Raw genomic sequence first — 24,386 nt, forward strand, 5'->3', positions numbered from 1 at the left:
CTGGTGCAAAAGAAGTCTGACTTGTTTTTTTCTGCTTTATAGCTTATTCCTGTTAGATGAAGGATCTGATGGCTAGGTTTTGGTACGGGCAGTAATGGAGGTACTACTTGATAATTAATGTAAACAAATTTTTCCTATGGGGATTTACTGATATATTAAGTGACTGCTTAACTGTATTGCCACAGCATTTACTATGGTAGAACATTGTAGAACTTTGTTAGTGGCCTACATTTGCTTTCACTGAATGAGACTTTTAGGACCAATAGCAGCACACATTTGTAATATAGTGAGTACTTAGGAATTGTGGAGTTTTACAATTACATACTATTGTTCATCTCTCTCTCTCTCTCTCTCTCTCTCTCTCTCTCTCTCTCTCTCTCTCTCTCTCTCTCTCTCTCTCTCTCTCTCTCTCTCTCTCTCTCTCTCTCTCTCTCTCTCTCTCTCTCTCTCTCTCTCTCTCTCTCTCTCTCTCTCTCTCTCTCTGCTTCATTTGTTAGCCCTATTTTGCTTTGTTCTTCAATGGTCATGACCACCATAGAGCAGGCATTATTTGGGTGGTGAATTGCTCTCAGCACACTGATGTGGCAGTGGAAGTTTTTAAATACCTCTGTATTATTGCTGGACTGAGAATAACCCACCAACCAAAAATATCCAGTCAATAGCATCCTGTGAACACTAATGAAGGACTAGGGGATGAACGACACAAACTGAGCAGTAACAGATGAGCTACTTTACATAAGCAAGGTGGATCAACAAAGTAGAAGTGTCCACTAGAGTGGACAGTGAGTGGACAGTATTTAAAAATTCCAGGAACACTGCTGTGTCTCATCCATGAGCACCAAAACAACACCCACTAATCGTACCACTGCCATGTCAGTGTCACTGCAGTGCTGAGAATGATCCACCACCCAAATAATACCTGCTCAGTGGTGGTACTATAGGGGTACCAAATAAACAAGGTAGGTAATAAAGTGGTCAGTGAGTGTACATGGCATATGTGTGGTAGCCTTATTTGAGGCTAGTTAATCATGGGTCATACGTTACGCCCTGTACACCCTGTGAAGCATATACTTCAGCTATATTTGTACATGTTGGCATATGCTGTATTTATACATACATAAATATATACTCAGCCATATATAAAGTAGATCCAGTAAACCCCGCCCTGTGTTCAGAAACAAGTTTGTCTTGAGGCCAGTGGACACAGACTGGACTTGTACAGAGTTGCAGATATGAGAGTTGGTGGTTTTTCCCCCTAACATCTAGTTATTATACAAACATCTATTTGTATAGCTTGTATAGCTGTAATTCATCAGTAAATGACCATTTACTAATTGTTTGTTGTCCATTAGAATTAAACATTCTGTTTAGATTGATATATGTAAGTTATGTCTGTTCTGATTGGCTACCATTGTACTGTGCCTCGTTCAAAAAGTGGTGCTCAAATACTTTCTTATAACATTATTGTGAGTGGGCAGAGCTAAACTGCTGCTGGCTCAATAGACATATATGCATAATGTGATGCTTTTTATGATGTCACAAATAATGAATTCAAAACAGGCTGTTTTGCAGCTTAGTTTCCATATATGGTCTGAATGGACAGGGCTGTGAATGGTTTCCATACCACATACTACATTATGTTATAGGCTCCTTAAAATAGTAATGATAAATGCACACTTGTAGACTTAAACTGAAGAACTAAGATAACAATGAGTGTGTTTACATGCGCTTAATAATCCAATAACTGTAGAAATTTTGTCAGTAATCCAATCAATGCATTTATATGCACCAGAGTAATCAGATAATGTGAAACTCTGGGTCTGTGTGATTCGGCAGTATTAGGATTTCTGCTTTGCAACCAGCCGGTAAGTCACAGACAACAACAAAACAAACATAATGTAAAACTCAAACTTCATGCTGCAGCTTTAAAAAAAAAAACGCACCACTTTACCTGAAAATATGAACATACATCATCTAGAAAATGATCATCTCGTTCCAAAAGTGGTTTGCTACCATCTCACGCCAACGCTGCTTATTTACGGTACCAACGTCTGTTTCGCACATGCGCAGGCGGAGAAATACGAAAGAAATCAGAGTAAGAGTTCACGTTGCACTGAGAAATCTGATTACTTAATCGGACGTCTACACCTTACTCCGATCTAAGAAATCAGAGCGTGCTACATGACCTGTTGAATAATCAGATTACTGCAGAAATCTGATTATGATCGGATAATTGAGTGCATGTAAATGAGCTCAATGAACTGTGTTATAATTGCCACAGCATCAAAAACGATCATGAATAACAATAGCACATTCACCAGAATCATTAAACAATGGTTTATTAATAAGGTAAAATCACTAGAAATCTACTAAAATCAGTGAATTAACATTAAATAGATTATTTAAAATACAAAAAGATAAGAACGCAGTCACACTGTCCAGTAGATAACTCGCTATTAACTCTTACTTGCTTCTCAAGTAACAAACAGAACAAACTTTTCTCATTCAAAACAAAATGCCACTCAGAAAACTGGGTTCACAGCACATAACCTTTGGCCAGTGGTCTTCTTGGCAATGGAAAATACAGTACTGTGGGAAAGTCAGAGACCATCCTTTTATTTATATTATTCATTTTCCTGTCAAAAATCCAAGTAATCCCAAACACATTCAGGGATGTTGTGGTCTGGACACAGGGGGTGGCCAGTCTATTTTTCTGAGAATACAAGTAACTTCTTTGATTGACTTCTTTTTCTTTTTCCATTTCTACTTCCTTTTCAACAGGTTTATAACTAGCTACATCTATAAATAGCTACATATTCTTTCAGACTCTTACTGCTGCGCTGTCTTCTCACAGTGGATGGATGGACAGAAGTGTTTTTTATCAGATCTAAATCAACAGTGGAGCTTGATATTCTCCAGTCTCTCAAAGACAAAAGCGATAAGTGCTGTTTATCTGACGGGGGCAGTTTTGGTGGTCTACAAGGTATTGCATGGTTGTTGGGAGTCCCATTTTTTTCTGTACTTTTAAGAATGAGCTCCTGTTTTGGTAATTCCCTGTTTTTCTACTTCTTTTACTTTGACCTTCCCCTTTATGCAAACGAATTAGCTGAGCTTTAATCATTTCAGAAGTATCTTCTGAAAAAAGAATAACTTGCCCTTAATAGCTGTTTTGACTGCCAATGAAATATATAAAGGGTCTCTGACTTTTGCACAATACATGTTCGCTTATCTTAAATAATACTGTTCACTCTATCATCAACCAACAAAAGCTAAATGCTTGGTTGTGCCCTCCATTAAAAAACATCAGAATACAAAGGTGCCATCTTCTATGCTAATTCATTTCACGTACATGCACAAGACTTTTTGACTATTCTTCCATATGACCGTATATGTACGTGCTGGTCTGCACAATGCACAGTGTCTGTGTTGAACATTAACACAAGTTCAGTATTTACTACTGACATGAGCCTAGCTAGTGCAGTGATGCGTGTTAAATCCATGTTTATAAGCATAACGTCTTCCACAGTCCACACAGCTGTAGGGTTTCTCTCCGGTGTGGCTGCGGAGGTGTATATTCAGGGAACTTTTCTGTGAGAAGCTCTTCCCACATTCCATGCATGAGTAGGGTCTCTCTCCGGAATGAGTGCGCATGTGGATTTTGAGGTAGGTTTTCTGAGCAAACCTCCTGCCACACACCGAACACACAAAAGGCTTCTCTCCAGAGTGTGTCCGTAAGTGTACTTTCAAATAGCTCAAGTAATTGAAGTTCTTCCCGCAGAACACGCATTCGATTTTCTTCTGCTCCAAACCAGTCTTTGGAATTCCCAAGTGTACACTGCTGGGATAGTAACCGCCGAATTCGTCCAAGTTCATGTTTGATGAAGCTGCACCGTCTAGAAGAGTAGATGGCCTCGGGTCGAAAGTCTGATCTCCTTCTTGTGTCTGTTCTGTGCTGTTCAGGGGATCGTTGTAGGGAATGAAATTTTCACTACTGTGGCCCCCATCCTGTTCAGTGCCAGGGAATGCAGACCCTAAAACTACACAAATGAAAAGCATGTTACAATCGGACACAAATTTATTCCACTGTAATTCATTTTTGCAGACTTTCAGTGGGTCCAGCGTTTACATACACCAAGACTGTCTCCTTAAACAGTGTGGAAAACTCCAGAAATGTATGTATGTATGACTTTTAGAAGCTTCTGATTGGCCAACTGTCATATTGTCGTAATTAGGAGTTAGATGGGAGTCCACCTGTGGCTGTATTCACCTTTACAGCCAGTTCAATGTTCTCAGATGAAACAAAAATTGAACTGTTTGACCATAATGATCAACATTGTGCATGAAGCAATAAGGCTAAGGCTTTCCATCCAAAGAACACCATGCCAACTTTGAAGCATGACAGTGGCAGCATCATGTTGGGCAGGTGTTTTGGTGGAAAAAGGACTGGTGCACTTCAGACAACATGTGGCACTACGATGAACTAGAATTATCTAGAAATATGGCAGCAACAGAAAGTTAAAACTTGGTCGCAGCTGGTTTTACCAGCAGGACAATGAATGTAATCATTCCTCAAAAGTGATAAAATGATTTAAAGACAGTAAAGTGAAAGTGAAAGTTATACCAGTTCAGTCAGGATGAATGGGCAAAGATTCTGGCAAATATAGTGAGAAGCTTTATTATAAGTACTTTGTGTGGATTGAGAGTGATATTTTAAGAAATGCGAATATTAAAAGACATTAAAAACTTGACAAGAAAGGAAGACGAAAGAGAGAAAGGTAAGCTACTCTCCTTTGTTGTCCTACAGGGACTGTTCTGCAGTATTTTAAACAATCATCTTGCTCCGTGTATTTTAAAATGGTCCAACTACAGACTATAGCTTGTAGTAGACCTGGATTGTTTCCGGTTTAGTGGTTTTACTGAATAAACACTACCACACAAGAGAACAAGATCAAGTTCAGGTTCAGGATAAGTTTTACATTTACACTAACTTCCTGTTCTCATACTGTTTGAAATGGACAAGATTTTTTGAGCATAATTTAGTGAATTTGTCTTGTTTGCCATCAGGAACTAATTCTTCAAAAAGTTGTTTTTTTTAGCCTGAGGTGAAATGAAATTAAACACTAGGTTCAGTGTTAACTGGTGAAAAAAGTAACAGTTTAGAGTTTAGTGTCAGGCCACATGTCTCCTACAACAAATTTGTGATCTTATTCTGATGTTAATGTACCTTCTCCTAAAAAGTTAAAAGCAAAGTCAAATAATCCCTCTTGGGAAAATATACAGTCAGTTGTCTTAAAACGAGGGTTTTCAGCTCTGAGGCTACAAGATCCATGACATTCAATGTGCCTCATTCACTAATTTCTTCTTAAGTTCTTTTTTTAAACATGTTTTTAATAATTTAATAATTTTCTTAAACTGCTGAACTGTTTGCACCTTTGTGTTCGTGAGTGTGTGATTCTGTATTATCTAAGAACAAATCCCAGATAAGAAAACATGGGTGAATCTGAGAACTGTGAGAACTGTGTAAGTGCGTTTAAAAAGAAATTTCTTCATAAGAACGGCTGGTGAATGAGGCCTGATGTTTTTATGCAGGACCAAATAACTTGTAGATGTGGCACAACTATATTAATACTAAACAGAATCAACATCTGGTTGCAAGACAGTAAAAAACTAGTGTAGATATTTTTTTTAATTAAAGATTCTTCATTCAGGTAAATATTTCGTTTTTTTTCCCTGATTATTGGGAAACATTCAGCAACAACTATTTACATGAATCCATGTTGCAAATGATCATCTGGGTTGCTTAGATGTACAGTACAAATTTCAACCCTATCTAGTGAAAATTAAGCAATTGGTGAGGCGCATACAAAGAATTGCAAAGGCAAACTTCAAAAATACACAACTACAAAAACAACATACCTTTCTCAGTATTCTTTAAATCTCTCTGTTGCTTGCTGTTCCCTGAGCAATCTTCAAATGCCTCGTCCTTGATGATAATCATGTCAGGTCCATCATCGATTAGATCAACTGACTAAAAACATCAATAAAATACAAATCCATCAGCAGGCCACTTTTCCTGGCCAAGGACTCATTCACACAGTTAAGAGCAGTTTACCCCCTTAAACTCTAAGGAACTATGGTAGTTACTGGTTAATAAGCCTCAGGATTAATGATTAATACGTCCATGGTTTAAATGGTAATTCTACAGATTTTTGCAGCATAATTCATTCACTGAGATGTAAACAAAGCCATTCCGATGGTTAATGGTGTGTTGTGGAGAGACTCGGATGTCCTTCCAGTGATGAAGATAGGACGCAGGGGCACAATGTCAACAGCAAATGTAGGCTTTTTTTATTTGTGATCGGAAACAACCAGTGAACCTATTTGTGTCTACTGAGTTTTTAATATTGTCACTGTCCAAAGAAAAACATGCATCTTAATTTGTCCATTTTTATTTTTCTACATAATTTGAACACAGAAACTGTCCTGTACATTGCGCAAAAATATATAATAAATACACTAATAGAAATCACTTAGAATAAAACTCTCTTTACATTAACTTACACTGAACGTTATGATTGTTTTGTCTTCTCCTGCAAAGCCACCATTTTGGTATTTCTTGTTTTTGGACATCAATGATATGTTGATAATGGCAAAATCTAAAATGGTTAAATCGGTAAAATAAACTTTCTTTGGGGTCTACTTTGCCGTACATTTACTCCTCCACCTTAACTGGACTGAAAAAAAAAGTTTTTTTCAAACCATAAATGATTGTTTATATCTTAACCATTTAATTATGCAGAAACGGTGTAATTCCCCTTTGCCAGCAGTTCCAGCAAAGTCTTGGCCAACCTTATTCCTGGAGATCAACCTCCAGCAGTTCCACAGTCATCCGCAACACCTGTAGACTGGTGATCTTTATCGGATGTTCTATAACTCAACCGGAAGACTGGAGGTAGCTAGTTCTCCAGGATGGGGGCTGGGTGACCACTGGTGAAGCCCACCTCAGCCCTACGGTCAGGTTTTCATGCTCTAACACACCTGGCTCAACTCAGAAAGGACTTAATCATTAGCTAATGCAAGTAATAGTAGTAATAACAGTAGTAGGCAGGTGGAGAGCAGGAGCACTGAAAGATGGGCAGCACCAGTCTAGTTCATCGACACTGACCTCTATCACAGGGGGGTCTTTATGGCTGTCGTCCTTCTGCCTTGCGCTGGGCTCCTTGTCTTTCCACAGATCCAAGCACCACTCCTTCCCAAACACACCGTCAATGGTGGGACGATGAGGGAGGTCTGCTGAACACACACACACACACGCACTCGTGGTTTAATACAGTACTTTTATACAGTTAGGAAGAGCCCTCTGGTTGTGGGTGGTCAGCCTACCTTTGGATCCGCTGCCAAACTGAGCATCCACGCTCGCCTGCAGTCTTCTCCTGGTGGCTTTGAGCTCCTTCTCCAGAAAATCGCATCTGCTCTTCAGAGACTGGTTCTCGCCGATTCTCCGCGTAATCTCGAGCCTCAGCACCGCATGACTCTCCTCGACAAGTTTGCCGATTTCCGCCACCGCTGTTTTCGCCAGCATTTCCATGATCGACGATAACTGCGTCTGGAAATGCGAGTCGCTGCCCATCGCTTCCATTATCCGCACACACGCCTCGCCCTCCGCTCACTGACCGGGAAACACCGCCTCAAAGCAGCCCTGCTGGTCTCCTCTGCCCCCAGCACATACAGAAGCCACCGACTCGCCTTTCTTCTCTTCTTCTCCTGAATTTTTTATTACTTTATTGTGATCGCCGGAGCAGCGGGGGATCATGGGATTCCTTACCGTAACTCTTGGTGTAGAAGAAAAGGCCGAGGCGAACTCAGGGCCCCTCGGCACCACGTGACCGGCCTAAACTGGAATAAAGTGTAAATATAGACGAAACTCCGCCATCGCGGCCTGCTTTGGGCTGACGTGCTCTCAGAGTCTAAATCTAAACCGGCTTTTTTTAATCAGAGGTGGGTGATGGGTCCATTTACCCAGTTCCAGAGTTCAGCAAAAGTTTAAAGGTTTTGTGTTTTTCTGAGTATTTTCCAGTGTTAACAGCTTTGCTAGCATTTCAGTACTCTCTTATAAAAGTTTGATCCTCCAGGGTTCTTCAGTAAAGACACCAAGCTGAAAAAAGGGCCATTGTATCCTTAGGGTTGAAACCTGATGGCTTTGCTTTCAAATGGCTGTCGGTTTAATGGTTACCACTATAGAGACCACTGTAGGACGCCTTTAGATCCTATTGAAAAACATCAGAGGCTTCTGGAATCAGTCCCACAACATCTGTTAGGCAATTAGAGTCCATTGCACTTTGATATAAACCCATCAGAAGATAACACTGGTGGCTACTGGACGGGACCAGGAACCACCAGAAACTCTTTTTCAGCAGGTCAGTGGTTCAAGATACGACAATGAACACTCAGAGAAGCATTTGCATGCTTAAATGGTTCTTTCCCAGGTGAAATCGTTCTTCAGACTGATGGAGAATGTCTTGTATATGGTTCTATATGGACCCACAAAGGATTCTTCTATTGTTAAAAGCAGACACAAAACAACAGCAGAACCCTTTTTGGTGCTATATAGAACCATATACAGCACATTTATCAATCTGAAGAACCACTTTGTTATGCAAAGAACCATGTAAGCTTGCAAATGCTCCTTTGAGTGTTCATTGTTCTATACAGAACCATTGTCTTTACTAACATGCCCTGGAAGAACCTTCTTTTTTTAGAGAATTTGTGAGAAAACACCTTTCTCAGTTTAATTGTAGTCATTTGCACATCGAATTTAATTCCTATTTTTCTTTGTTTGTTTCTTTCTTTTAAATTTCATTCTGTTCTGTTCGTTCAGCAGTTCAGACTCGCACCTCTCATGTTTGAACTTAAGCACTTTACTTTAAAACAAAAAGATCCCAAAAAGGCAAGAATAGCACTCCAGGGGTGCCACAGCTGGGGAAACTGCAGAACCGACTACCCAGGGATCCAAACTTAGCGTTTGTGTGTAAGTGGGTCAAATAGGGTTCGATTTGGGGGGCTGTAAGGGAAGGCGACCCCATCAGTTTAAAAAAATAAATATTTATTTATTAGTTTAACATATTGGAAAAAACAAACTATAAAATGTTCCACATTTTAGGTTTTATTTTCCCCACTTTGTTAAATTCAGCAAATAAACAGTAATTGAGCATTAAAATGTGCAGATGTGTGTTCTTTGTAGTGGATGTATTAACTTATTTTCACTTAGAAAATCAGCAAAACATTTTGAGCAAAGGTGCCTACACTACTGCTTACAACTGTATCAATCAATCAATCAACCTTTATTTTGACTCGGAAGTACATTGAGGGCAACCCTCATTTTCAATGTGGCCGAGCATTTACAAAAACAGGGATTGACACGACAAAGAAAATAATAACTACATTTAATAATTTTTAATTAAAAGAAAATTTTAAATAACAGTGAATAAAAGATAAAAGTAGATAAAAATAGAACTTGAGATTTAAATGGTAAGAAATTAAGATCAAAAATAGATAAGAAATTAGTATGGTAATAGTACAATATCACAAATTAAAAAGAAGTAATGATAAAAAAAACTTAAAAATAAAATGAGAGGAAATAAATAAATAAATGAAAAGAGATAAAGAACTAAGGAGAACTAACACAAAAATAAAAGTTACGAATAAATATGATTAAGTAAAACAGGTACAGGCTGTCTGTAGGTGATATATGTATATATATGTATATGTATAACCAGTACTTATTATAAGAATTTCTTCACATGAATTTGTTTAATTTCATGACCAGCATATGTGATTTAATTTAATTAAAGTCTGATGATCAAACCAGGTATGGGATGATTACAATTTATAGCTTCCTTAGTCAGAGGTTTGGAAAAGGATTAACAAAATCACTGACACACATAAAATAAATACTTATTGTATTACAGGGCCCATATATTTGACCATTCACTCCTCATTCCATACATTATCTGATGTATTGTTTTTGTGATGTCATGAAAACCAACGCATTTACATACACTATATTTCCAGAATGGGGTCAGTGGATACTGAGGAGCATAGTGCACAGAGGTAGCCAACTTTCTGCAGTCAATCACTCAGACCTCCAAACTTCATGTGGCCTTCAGATTAGCTCAAGAACAGCGTAAACAGCTTCATGGAATGGGTTTCCATGGCTGAGCAGCTGCATCCAAGCCTTACATCACCAAGCGCAATGCAAAGCATCACATGTAGTGGCGTAAAGCGCCGCCACTGGACTCTAGAGCAGTGGAGATGTGTTCTCTGGAGTGACAAATCATGCTTTTCCAACTGGCAATCCAATGGATGAGCCTGAGTTTGGCAGTTGTCAGGAGAACGGTACTTGTCTGACTGCATTATGCCAAGTGTAAAGTTTGGTGGAGGGGGGATTATGGGATGGGGTTGATTGTCAGGAGTTGGGCGTGGCCCCTTAGTTCCAGTGAAAGGAACTCTTAATGCTTCAGCAGACCAAGAGATTTTGGACAATTTCTTGCTCCCAATTTTGTGGGAACAGTTTGGGGATGGCCCCTACCTGTTCCAACATGACTGCACACCAGTGCACAAAGCAAGGTCCATAAAGACATGGATGAGGAGTTCGGTGTGGCCTCCCTCATGTCACTCAAGTGTGTGAAGGCAGACAAGCGAATACTTTTGGAAATATAGTGTATGTCTGCCTTTCAGCTTAAGTAGTTTTACTTTGCCCATTCACAATGAAATTACCAAGTGTGTAGGTCCAGACTGCTTTTTGAATGAGCACAATGATGAGCAGCCAGTCAGGACAGAGATTGTTCACATATTCATCCTAAAGACAAATACAGCCTGTTTAGGGATAAAGAGAAATTGGAAAAAGTTAATGTAAAAATCTATTATAGCATTTTTTGGTTCATAAAACCATAATAGGTACACCTCAGGGAAATAAAGTACCAGAAATGTTTAAGATATGGGCCTATTGTTCAAATGTATTGTAATATTACAGTTTTTCTGAGCACCTGTTTTTAAATAAATATACCAAATTTCATTCTCTTTGTAAAATTGTCATCCCTTTTGGACTAATATTATTATAATCGCTGTTTCCAGAAGAAAACCTTGTATCTCCAAAATGATACTTTACAGAAAAAGGGGGAAAAACCTGCTTTACTTTTAATGTAAGTCAGTGGAACCAGAATTCTTCCAAGTCATTTTGGGCATTTCTTTTGATCCAAATTATGTCAAAAACTGAAAAACAACAAAAATGGAGGTTTCCTCCAAGGGTTTTTTTGTGATTGCGATATGTTTTACATTACATCCATATTTGAGTTTCAAGTTGGGTTGAATATATCAGGGGAACTGCCCCCCCTACCTTCTCCACCAACTTGGTCATTTAAACCCACATCCATCCTTTTTTTTTTTAACATTGGCCACTGAGTGTACAATATTATTATTATGTATCAATCAACAATTTATGTGATGACAGTACTGCCTATCCCATAAGTCGTATACCAATTTTAGAACATTTTCAAGAGATGTGCAGAGGATCCCATAGAAATTGTGTTCTAATTATATAATGCCTCCTATAGCACCTAACAGACTCCAAACTGATAAATCTTGGATGTGATGTTTCAGTCCAGTTTTAAGGGGGAACTTAATTCTTGTTTTAAAAAAAAGGTTCTTTTGCTTTTTATTTAACTCTAAGTGATGTACGTGTTTTCTTTCTGAGTTTAGGCTACTCTACATGCCTCTGTTCTTAAGTTACACTTAAGTTACACTGAATTCAGTTTAATCCTCGACCCCATATTAGCATATAAAGTATAAATACATTTTTTACAATATATTTGGTTATGACTGAAATAAATTCGACTAGAATAATTGCAGGTATCTGCTGTGGCCATGACTAAAGACAAAATGAAAGGAAACGAGAAGGCAGACCTACAAGGGAAGCTGCTATTTTGCTCTGAGAAACACTGTCTGGTTTTACTTTGTGATGTTTTTAAAATAGTAACATAAATGGGAAATTACACTGCATTTGCTTTCAGCATTGTGATGCATTTCCAAGAAAATACATTGTCATGGAGGGTCTCTGAGGTTGCTGAGTGTGCCTCATTCACCAACTGTTCTTAAGAAGAAGTTTCTTCTTAAAACGCACTTGCACAGTTTTCACAAAGATTCTGAACTAACTGAGGAAGATATTGATTCATGATTCGATATTCCGGTCGATCTACATTCCCACCCTCACCTATGGTCATGAGCTTTGGGTAATGACCGAAAGAACAAGATCGCGAATAAAAGCTGCCGAAATGAGTTTCCTCCGCAGGGTGTCTGGACTCTCCCTTAGAGATAGGTTGAGAAGTTCGGTCATCTGGGAGGGACTCGGAGTAGAGCCACTGCTTCTCCATGTCGAGAGGAGCCAGCTGAGGTGGTTCGGGCATCTGGTTAGGATGCCTCCTGGAGACCCCATCTTGTTAGGAGACCCTGGGGAAGACCCAGGACACGCTGGCGTGACTATATTGCCCAGCTGGCCTGGGAGCGCCTCGGAATCCCCCTTGGAGAGCTAGTGGAAGTGGCTGGGGAAAGGGAGGTCTGGGCCTCATTGCTTAGGATGCTGCCCCCGTGACCCGAACCCCGGAGAAGCAGGATAATGGATGGATGGATGGATGGATGATTCATGAGTCCCAATAAAAAGTGGGGGTGGTGGGAGGAGAAGGTGCAAAATAAATTTTCCCTGCCCACTAATGCAAAATGATGTAATCAAAAATCAGCAGATGTTTTTGAGACAGAGTCAATACATTTCTGTCAAATTTACAGAGAAGCTAAGAATTCTGTCTTTAAAATGATATGATTGTGCTTAGTGTGATCAGAGACAATAACTAACAAGGTAAGAAAAAAAAACCCCTCAATTTTGATTTCAGTTGACTTTAATGTATAAATGGATAAATACATGGAAGCAGAAATCAGCTAATAATTTTGTGTGCTGTACTGTGAATTTTAGGGGACTTTCAGACCAAAACCAGGAATAAAACTCACAAATACTGTATGTAAAATGTCCACAGGAGTACCATCGCTGAAACTGCGGAGGAAAACATTTACAGGTTGTGTCACTATGTGACCCGAGTCCATTCACATTTGTTATCTGATGTTAAGATCATGTTGGCCTGATTCCACATAAAGACCAGTGGTGGGATCTGAATGTACAGTCAGGTGTTTGTTAAGATTACATTTCTTTGTGAACCCTTTGCCGCATTTGACACAGATGAAGGGTTTTTCTCCCGTGTGAGTTCGCTGGTGCATGTCCAGAGTGCATTTCTGAATAAAACCTTTCCCGCAATGCAGACAAAGATATGGCTTCTCTCCAGTGTGTGTACGTTGATGCGTATACAAGTGGCCCTTCTGTGCGTACCTCTTACCACAGAGCGTGCACCTAAATGGTTTCTCCCCCGTGTGGCTCCGCTCATGTATTTCAAGTTGACTGAAACACTTGAAGCGCTTGGAACAGTGCGGGCAAACAAACCGTTTCTCCCCTGAAAAGCTGGATGTGGTGAGGGTCCTTATGGACCTTGGGAGAAGAAAAGTCTGTGAGGTGGCATAGTCTGTAATTTTGATTCCTGTACTTGCTTGTACTTGTAAAGTTGGTCCTTCCTGGTCACATGAATTATCTTCAAGTGAGATTCTGTCCAGCGGATCAGCTGAAGAAGTGGTCTTCACAGTCTGGATGCCTCTCTCAGCAGTGTCACCAGTAAGATGACCAATGGTAGATGATATTTCTTCAGCAGTAGTAGAGCCAGTGACACAAGCTGCTGTAAAAAAAATTAATAATAATAATAATAATAAGTAATGCAATTTCTGCTATTTGTGTCTTTTGATTACAAAAAATAACTGAATTCTCACCATTGACTTTAAGACTTAAAATATAACAAAATGCTACAGTGCCATGGATGCGCCACCATTAAAACATCAAATCAAACTCACTCTTCTCCCCCGGGTTTTGTCCTCCTATTTCACAGTTCCATACATCCATCCCATTTGGCTCCTGCTTGATAGGTAATTCAGAGAGCTGCTTTTCCCCATGATGCTGCCATACACAGTCACTTTGTTTTTCTAGATTAGTCTGTATAACAGTACAAGGCATCGAAACCATTAATTACAATTTATAAATAAAAACATGATAAATTATTAATACTTTTTACAACAGAGTCATATCTGTGTTTTCCTTCAAAACATATTTTCTTCAGTTCTTTTTATTTTATTTTTTTCAAATTATTTTGTTGGGTTTTTTTTCCCTGCTGAACATAACATACAGGACCAAAACAACTTGTATAATATCAGCTTCTGCTGATTAGAACTAAATTCATTTTCAGGTTCAAAATGGTTCTGTAGGACTGCAAACCAGAAATCAACTCAACAGTATTATGTCTTCAATTTATTGTGTGAATTATGACTGAGTATTTTAATGTATTCAAAGCAAAAATCTTGTTTTTTTTTCTTCTTCTTCACTAATTAGCTTGATCACTAGGGGATACACTGACATGAGAAATGTTGGCAGATGCTGACAGCTGATTTTCCATGTACTTATCAGTGTCAATACAGAAAAATTTATAAAATGGGAAGTCAGAGCTACAACTACTTGGATTAACATTTGAGATAAATATTTTATGTATTTCTGTAGGGCTACTTGCAATAACATGAATTAAATAGAGGTATTTTAAGGACAGTTCTCATGGAGTGCAATAAAAATGTCATCAAATATCAGGTTGAATCATTGGTCTAATCCAAATAATAATATAATAATAATAATAATAATAATAATAATATAATATAATATAATAATCCCTTTATAGTTTTTTTAAAGCCAGTATCTGCTGATATATGATTCAGACAGCATTGTGCATCCCTCTACTCTGACTAAACCAACTTCAGTTATCTTTTCCCATAACACTGAAAAAAGCACACAGAAGTAAAATAGTCCAAGGAGAGTCAAAGACTAAGGATTACAGTGTTCTGTTCTTTATCAGGGCTTACCATAAAAAAAGGAAATAATAGCATAACTTTTGCTATTATCATATGGATGCATTGGATAATAGTAGACCTAGAATTTCTAAAAATGCAACTGTGCTCTCATTTTTTGCCCTGTAAAACTTACTTGGTCCTTTTTTGGTTCCCCAGAGCTCTCTCCCAAAGCAGAATCATTTGACTCGTCCAGGTTACCCTCTCTAGATGAATTATAATCAAGGTTAGGAGAACTGTAAGGTGAAATCAACAGTTGCATTGCAATGCACGTCCATGAAGCACAGAACACTAAGAGAATTTGCATTACACAGCAGCATTAAAGGGTAATGCCACTAATTTAACAAACATTCCGCATAATTCAGTATTTAGGATGTAAAAAGTCATTCAGACTGGTTTAGTGTGAAATGGTCTGTTCTAGAGAAACTTACAGAGTCAAAATTGTTCACAGTGGATGATCGGAACCAGACATCCACCTCACCTCTAAAAGCTCCCACAGAAAGTTATTAGTGTACGTTCACCGGTGGTTTTGGATTATAAGTAATGGCTATATTTGTGTTGTACACATGGCAAGCGCTGGTTACTATCACCACCACCGTAAAGAAATCTGGGTCTGTAAGTTTCTCTATAATGAACCAGTTCACATCAAATAACTGTGAATAACTTTGTTTACATCTCAACGACTGATTTACACAGACATTTAGAAAAATCGGAGGAATTCCCCTGTAATAATCGGACTTAAACACAACATTACCTTTTAACGCGAGGCTGGCTCTCTGTCCTGTGAGACAGTTGTACCAGGCAGTGCTCCTGCACTGATGTGAGCAGCACCGCTGCTTCTCCACCGTTTCCGTTTCCAACCTGCTGCTGGTTCTGAACCCCCTCCTGCACCAGCATGTGCTCCATCAGCTGCAGCCTTTTCCTCAGAGAGTCAATCTCGTGGTGACTGCGGGTCACTTCGGACCGCAGTATTTTGCACTCCATATCGACAAGTTTACTTATCTCTAAAATAGCTGTTTTGGCTAGCGTTTCCATAATGGAGGCTAACTGAGTCTGAAAAGAGGGCAGAGTAGACGGCATCTTTGCTTTTAATGGGTAAAAACAGGCTCACAGATAAACAGGGGGACTCTGCGTTCAAATGTGTCCTCATGCAAAACAAACAAATGTTCTGCTAACGCTACGAATAATGAACGACCAACTGTAAAACTTGTGTTTTGGTCACCCATGCAATCCCCTCCTCTGCTGCTTCCTCCCAACGTCAGTACCGTAGAGAAAAGCCTGTCATTATTGGACCTATAAACAAATCATTTCGATGGTCGGTGAACTGCCTTTGCCTTACACCGGCGCGTTATCGCCATCTAATGAAGTGGAGAAGCGAGGAGCCCTAAAAGACTACAACTACCACCCTGCACGAGCAAAACGTCACACGGTCCTGTACGCTGATTGGCTGCGGTGACGTCGGGTGAGGAAGAGAGTGGGGTGAACGGGAACGGTGAGCTTCATACAAATCCTCCTGGGTAAATGCGAATTATTCTGACAGGTTTTATGCGATATCGTGTTTGTATCGAGCTTATAGAAGTGTTTCCATAGCCTTTGTCTTTCTGTGTTCCTCTCCGGATCCTAGGCTCAGCCAATCCAGGCAAGACGTTTACTGAGCTCAATTGCTTATTTGGCAATGCTGGACTTTTCCACTAGTTTCAACAGAAATAATAATTGAACCTTTCTGGCTTCTGTCCGAGCTTCCCTCCACCTCTAAAATTCATATTCAACTCCTGCTGTATCCTCATGCCCTCCCATAGCACTGATATGGCTTCACAATATATATGCTTGTTTGTCGTAATCTCAATATCGCCTTTGGCGATAATCAGTTTAGCAGACTACTTTGGAAAGTAGTCAAGTCAAGAGGCTTTTTTTTGTCATTTCATCTATGTGCAAGTACACAGTGGAGAGAAATTACGTTCCTCCAGGAACATCACGGTGCAACAAGGAACAAAAAGCACAAAGTGCGAACTTGCAGACACAGTGTGCAAACAAAAAATTCAGCTAGAAAAATTAAACAGACATTAGACACAGTAAACAGACAGGACAGTGCAGCACCGACACAGCACCCATTACTGGACATGAGGTAGTGGAATAAGGTGCAGAGATATTAACATGCTCTGATCTGTGAGTCACGCAGTCAGATGATAGACATAAACACAGCAGTTACTGAGGTAGAAAAACCCTGAGTAAAACAGTGAAAACACAGAAAGCGCAAGTAGAGCATCAAAAGAGTTGTGTGTAGGGGGGGGGGGGTTAGCTCAGTCCTTGTGAGTTTAAGAACCTGATGACTGAGTGATGTACTCGGTACTCAGTGATGACTGAGTACTAATTATAGTAATATATAGGATATACATCTGTCAGAGGAACTCCTTAAACTGATTGGTCTGCCGTTCATACAGCTCTTCTCTGTACAATGTTTTCAGGCGACGATGTCAAGCCGAAGAGTGGTAGTGTTCTTGTCCGCAGAGGAACTTGGGCCGGCCCTGGCCCAACTGGTGGCCTCTCGAGCTGAAAAGGCCCTGAGCAGTGGGGCTTGTTCTTTTTCCCTGGGTCTCTCTGGGGGAAGTCTGGTGTCCATTCTAAGTAAGGAGCTGCCTGCAGTGCCGAACCTAGACTGCAGCCGATGGCTGGTGGGGTTCTGTGATGAGAGATTGGTTCCTTTTGATGATCCTGAAAGCACATATGGTCTTTACAAGGTAATGGGGATAGTATTATGGAATACATTTCTGAATAGAAGCAGAGAATAGATCAGAGAAGTCAGACCAGTCAAGTTCCAGAAGTTATATATTCCCCAAATAGTGTGTTGTTACTTTTCACTGATTAACAGAGAACAAAGAAGTTAAAATTCAGTGGTTACACCTAAATGTGAAATGAATAAACATGCAAGTATTAACATATATGCATAATTAATGACAAGGAAGGAAGCTCTTACATGGTCAAGTCTTCTTACACCTGTCTCTTGAGAAAAAGCACCCTAAAGGCCATTTGAACAGTGATAACTCACTGTAACTCCTGTCAGCTGGCGAGGCCTCAGGAAAAGAAAACAAGACCCAGGCAAAATGTGAGGAGTAGGTAATTCATACCTTCCTTGCACCCAAAGACCAGTGATAATCCACCCTAAAATTTACGAGTAACAGATATCATCTAAAACATACATACATATACCATGAAGATATAAGTAGTGTGACTGGCTATATTAATTCCATATTTCATAAGTGGAATTTCTGGATACACATTTCATAGGTCACTTTTTTGGTTATAAAACCACAGTATGCACCAAAAAAGTAAAGCACTGAATTTTAATTTATTTAATTCAATTTACACCTTTTCCTCATGGATAAAATACACACACATTTTCTAAGCCACATGTGGATAAAATAATCAGCACAGTTATTTTCAAAAGCGAGCTGAATCACAAAACTGTGTTGGTATACTGTACTTTATTAGAGATGCTCGATAATAAGGGTATAATATCAGTAGTGTCAATATTTAATTAAAACTAATTAGCAGCATCTGAGAGATTTTTAGATTTGACCAGTATTTTAAACCAACCTTTACTGACATATTTATTATACTCTTGATAAGCAGAACCTTTGACTAATGATGGGTTGCTGTGCTAAAATATCTGTAATTTGATATTTGTAAGCAATACAGTTATTTTCTTGAATGCTACTTCAGGTGGATATAATCACAATTTCTACATTGTATAAATGTTTCGATTAGCAGTGTCGGTAGATATGTAGCCTACAAAACTAGTCATAGGCATTGGTCCACTATTCCTGTATCGGTGCATGCCTATATTGTATTCATGTGGAAATGATGTATACATTTGAATGAAATAAGATCAATGTATATTTTTCAGTGTTAATACATACAAGGGCCTCATAAAAGAGCTCAGTGTGAACACATGGTCTGCAATGACTTGTTTTGTTTTTTGTCTTAGAATCAGTTGTTCTCCAAAATTAACGTTCCAGAGGATCGTGTTCTGGCAATAGACCCCTCCTTACCAGTGTCGGAGTGCGCAGATGACTATGCCTGCAAACTCAGTAAGGTACTGTTGTCATAAATTCCCTCTGATTTTCAGCAACATATCTTGTCGGTGTGATTCAGACCGCCAGTTTGGGTGTCCCTTGTAAGTAACTGCTAATTGTTTTGCAGGCTTTCAATACAGAGCAAATGCCAGTATTTGATATGTTGTTGCTTGGCATGGGACCCGATGGACATACGTGCTCGCTCTTCCCAGATCATCCTTTATTGCAGGTGAGATTATAAATCTCAGATATTTGCGTGTCATAGTCAGGTTAAGTAAAGGAGAATTCAGTTGATTTTTTTCAGTCGTCTCTGAATCAGATACTGACTCAGATTTCTTTACAGTGGTGGTGATGGGAATCAGAGATTGCAGTGTGTACAACACAAATATAGCCATTTTATTTAGTATCCAAAGTGGTCAGTGAACTTGTGTCTTCTGAGGTTTTAAATGTAATGCTGATGATGGTAAAATGGTGGTAAATCTAGAAACTACTTTGCCTTATAATGCCCTGCCTATACCGCTCCATGTTAAATTAATTTTAAAAAAAGGCCAAAAACTGATCTGAAAGCTGTCATAAAACAGCGTGACAGGATGTGAAGTTGCTCATTCATCACCATTTCATTGACTAGAGGGAGCTTTTAGAGGCATTAAACTCTTCTCTCGTTTGGCTCCCATCACCACCACTGTTCTGATTCAGCTTCTCTAAAATGCAACACTTCACAACAAACCACTCTGAATGACTTACATCATAACAATGTAGTTATGTAGAGGTTTTGACAAATTGGTGGAGTTCCTCTTTAATGGGTATTGTTTATATGTTCCAAAATGCATAATCTTACATATACAGAAAGAGGTTGAAGGGGAATTCCATCAGTCTTTCGAAATTTCTACAGAAGTCAATCATTTGGCTGTTAACAAAGTCATACAGTCATACATACCAAGTTTGTTTGATTTGAAATGGATCATTGTAGAGAGACTTACAGTCTCAGATTTTCTTCACACGGGTAGTGAAATTAAGATTACAAAATCCACAGTGCAAATATAGCCATTTTATTTGCTATCCAAAACCACCAGTGAACCTAGACATCATCCAAGTTCTTTTATATAATGTTGGTGATGATAAAATAGTGGTATATCTGGAAAAAATGTTTTCTTAGAGGACTTGTTTGCCTTGCAGCACCCTGCATGTGTCCCTTCAGCAAGGATTTTAAAACATTCAGTATTCTAGACCAAAACTAAATGAATGTCGTCAGCATCCCACAACATATTACATTTCATATAATAACTCACTGTGTGGTAGTTTTAGAGGCATTAAACTGTTCGGCATGAAACGCCCTAACAACTGTTTATGGTTTATGGGGTCTAAGATTGGAATCGACACAACTGTGATTGGCTGAAAGATAGCAGTCACTGAAGTGACTGGCAGTGAATTTGTATGTGGCCAGTATTTAGTCCGGAGTAGTTATTCTGTGTTATGATCACAGTATCTGATTTCAGTGCTTTCTTGCCACATGACTTAGATTGAAACAAACCCATGTATTATGTAAATTCTCACTGAAACCCACCCGTTCATCACTGCTCCTTAGCTGCAAATGGGAATATGGTCCTCATCTATAAATATTATGATCTAAAATGGAAACTAGTTATTAAGGACTACATGTACATAAACAGTTTTATATGTGCCATAAGCAGTTTTAGCAGATGTCTATAACTGGTTATGGCTCCAAAACCAATTTAACATTTTGATGATGATGTGTTCTATATCATGCTATTCCTCTTTGTTAGTATGTTTTTTCCTCACATGGTCTGACAACTTTGTTGTCTGTTGTTAGACTGAGGGTACAAAAAAGTTATGTGTATAATCTCTGCCACCTGCGAAAAGTGTTCTTTTATAGCCGTTACATGTAATAGTAAATGAGTGTTTGGTTTTTGATGCTATTGCTGATAATATATATAATATAGCCTACAATTTTCATGTGTGTGAGTTTCAGAGACTTATTAATCTTTCAGCATCAGGTCAGATTGTATACAGGACTGGTAAATGTCAGAGACCACCGTTTGTTCATTTAATTTCTAGTCAAAATGGAAATTAAATACCAGTTGTTCATTTTTTGGAAGATCTTAAGTGATACTTTTTTAAAATCCCACAAACGGGGAAATTCCACCTCAGCATTTAACCCATCCGTGAAGTGAAACACCACATACACACTAGTGAATACACACACACTAGGGGGCAGTGAGAACACTTGCATGGAGCGGTGGGCAGCCCTATCCATGGGCCCGTGGAGCAATTGGGGTTAGGTGTCTTGCTCAAGGACACCTCAGTCATGGACTGTTGGCACTGGGGATCAAACCGGCAACCTTCCGGTCACAGGGCCAGTTCCCTAACCTCCAGCCCATGACTACCCCAATTCCATCTTTCTGAGATTAGATTTAAGATAATCCACTTGCATAAAGTAGGAAAAAGATAAAGGAAAATAAGTTGACAAAAGGAGTTTACAAAAAATGATTGAAAGATACAAAGAAAATGGGACTCATAACAACCGTCTGCAAGACCTGGTAGACCATCAAAACCGTCTCCATCAGAAACAGGACTAAAAGCTTTCGTCTTTAAGAGAGAGGAGAAAATCAATCTCCATTCTTGCTTCAGATGTGAAAAAATCCTGTTTTTTTCTGTCCATCCTTCCACTGTGAGAAGACACCTCAGCAATATGGGTCTGAAAGGATGTGTAGCTGTCAAGAAGCCCCCACTGAGAAAAGGAAATAGAAACTTGTAAATCAAAAAAAGAAGCAACTGGTATTCTCTGAAAAATGGACTGACCGCCTCAGACCTCAACGTCATTGGATATGTTTAGGATTACTTGTGCAACCAAATTCTAAGACAACTTTGGAGGTGTGGAGAATATCCCTGCAGATTTCTCTGAATAACTAAAAGCAAATGTCCTGGAAAGAATGGAAGCTGTAATAAAGCTACAGTGCGGACACATTAAATACTGAAACATTTTATAATTGGTTGTTAGTAATTTTCTGTTAACTATACATTTTCTGCTTTTTTCCTGACACTAAATAACACATTAATAACTTGTATTTAACAAACATTTTGTTTGGAAATGAAATTAATAAAAGGTGGTCTCTGACTTTTGCACAACACTGTGTAGTGTTTGTAACAGAACTGACAAACAGACAATATTTGTACTGTTTGTCCACCAAGTAGTTGCTTTAGAAGCTTCAGTGAAAACAGTTTCTTAGTACTTATCAATTAATGCTAATATTATTACTTGCAACTTATCATTGGTGATGATTCAGTGGCCATTTTACAAAACAAATATATGTATATACTTCAACCCATTAAATTATAGACTTACTATTTAGATTTTATAAAATTAATTACTAGTTAACTAATATGGAGATTATGCAGCTGTGAGAGTGAGAAATTGATGTCTGGACCCACATATGGACACTGAGGGGTGTCCAACCTCAGCCACAAAGGGCGAGTGTGGCTGCAGGTTTTCACTCCAAACAAGCTGAAGCATGACCTGATTCTTCTTGTTTGATCAGTCGGGCAAACAATTCATCAGGTGACCTCCTGCTTTGTTGGAGTAAAAACCCGTAGCCACACCGGCCCTCTGCGGATAAGATTGGACACCCCTGCTTTAAGGTGTTTAAAACATTGCTGATTATAAGATTCTGCCTTGTTACTACCCTCATTACTATATTTGCTAACTCATATTTTCTTTCACAGGAAAGCCAGAAAACAGTGGCCCCCATCAGTGACTCACCGAAACCGCCCCCTCAGCGTGTGACCCTCACACTGCCTATGGTAAATGCTGCACGCTGCGTGGTCTTTGTGTCCACTGGGGGCAGCAAAGCGCCTGTGCTCAAGGTACATCATATTTCAGGATACAGTACTTTTAAAAGCGCTCATATTTGCTTGGTTTCTGACAGGATTTCTATATCCAGTATCATTTCAAAGTGGTGCAGGAGTAAGACAAAATGACAGAATCACTGTAACCATGTTTCATGCATGCCCACTTCCTTACTTACATTTTTTTCTTGTCTTCTACAGCGAGTACTGGAGGGTGGAGAGGGTCCAATATTGCCTGCAGCCCTTGTTACACCCACTCAGGGAGAGCTCTTCTGGCTGGTAGACGAACCAGCAGCAGCCTCCCTCGCCCTGGAGGTGGAAAGACCTGGCCCTGGTGCCAAGTTATGATTTGAAGAGTACACAAGGTCTCCACTGTTCTTCCACTGTCCACACTGCTCTTGAAGCTGTCAGAAATGACAGTTTTGTTACTATACCTGTATTTACAAAGAGATGTACAATGACCATCGACTCTAGAAGGCAACACAGTGAACACAGTTAACACAGTTATTCTTAGTGAATATGTTTACATTCCTGTATCCTCTGTTAGGATGGGTTGAAACGAAACACTGAAACATTAAGAAAGATGGTTAAAGTAAAATCTGAAACTGCTTTTTGTGTCGTCTTTGGGTCAGAACCATGTGTTTTGGTGAGGCTATTTAAAAATGCTTCTGGCTTTAAATGGCTGTACAGGTTTCTTTTGTTTTTGTAGCAAACTAAACCATAGTGTCTCATACAAAGCAACTAAATCAAAAATGAAAAGTGTCAGAGCAGGATAATGCATTTCCTCAGCTCCCTGTTCTTAAAAAAAAGAGATGATGCACTTGCACTGCTCTGAGGATTCAAAGGCAGCAGTGCTCAGAGTGCTGTAGAATTAGTTTCACTTACTATCCACAAAGTGTGTTTTATACTGATAAAGCTTGAGCAGCCCTGTTTTTACTTTTTGCAGTTGTCTTCATGTTTACAATACTGTGTAAAAGTCCACAAGACCACCCTGTATTGATTTTCAGTCAAAATGGCTTTTAAGGACAAATGCATTCATTTTTCACTATTAGGGAAAAAACAACATATCGCTGTTGTCAGAAGAAACTTTACTAACTTTGCAGGAGAAGAAGGAAAAAACATTTTTTGCTTTTAATGTAAGTCAGTGGAATCAGACTTTTTTTCCAAGCCATTTCCGGTCATTTCTTTTGGTCCATTCATCATAAAATTTACATACGATGTGTTAGAAATATAAAGGGTATCAGGCATTTTCAAACTATGTCAGAATCTAAAAGAAATTCAAAAATGGAGCTATGTGGTTTTCTTCCAATGGCAGCAATATATTTAACAGAAAATTAATTCATCAGAAGCTTAAACAACTAAATATAATATAAAACCTTTCAGTATTTAGAGTATCCACCCATTGCCTTCATCACA

At 39.0% G+C, this 24,386-nt stretch overlaps 2 protein-coding genes across 4 annotated transcripts; one reads left to right on the forward strand and one right to left on the reverse strand.

Moving 5' to 3' along the window:
- Positions 1-2,321: 2,321 nt before the first annotated feature.
- LOC108429667 (gastrula zinc finger protein xFG20-1) lies at positions 2,322-16,380 on the reverse strand. The gene is made up of 8 exons (XM_017701578.2): positions 15,788-16,380; positions 15,170-15,239; positions 13,999-14,137; positions 13,161-13,826; positions 7,384-7,665; positions 7,166-7,293; positions 5,917-6,028; positions 2,322-4,037 (listed from the first exon to the last, which is right to left on the reverse strand). The coding sequence occupies exons 1-8, from the start codon at positions 16,111-16,113 to the stop codon at positions 3,469-3,471; spliced, it is 2,292 nt and encodes a 763-aa protein (XP_017557067.2). The 5' UTR covers positions 16,114-16,380; the 3' UTR covers positions 2,322-3,468.
- A 67-nt stretch (positions 16,381-16,447) lies between these two features.
- Positions 16,448-23,579, forward strand: pgls (6-phosphogluconolactonase). Of its 3 annotated transcripts, none has more exons than XM_017701584.2 (6): positions 16,448-16,525; positions 17,499-17,771; positions 19,019-19,126; positions 19,234-19,335; positions 22,848-22,988; positions 23,172-23,318. In XM_017701584.2, exons 2-6 carry the CDS (start codon positions 17,505-17,507, stop codon positions 23,316-23,318), a joined length of 765 nt encoding a protein of 254 aa, XP_017557073.2. In that variant the 5' UTR covers positions 16,448-16,525; positions 17,499-17,504. The 3 variants fall into 3 exon arrangements, with proteins under 3 accessions (XP_017557073.2, XP_017557072.2, XP_037395945.1); XM_017701583.2 differs by having other exon boundaries at positions 16,470-16,550; XM_037540048.1 differs by lacking the exon at positions 16,448-16,525 and having other exon boundaries at positions 17,505-17,771; positions 23,172-23,579.
- Positions 23,580-24,386: the final 807 nt, after the last annotated feature.

Source organism: Pygocentrus nattereri, chromosome 1 (genome assembly GCF_015220715.1).
Source record: "Pygocentrus nattereri isolate fPygNat1 chromosome 1, fPygNat1.pri, whole genome shotgun sequence".
In the NCBI taxonomy this organism is placed as follows: Eukaryota; Metazoa; Chordata; class Actinopteri; order Characiformes; family Serrasalmidae; genus Pygocentrus; species Pygocentrus nattereri.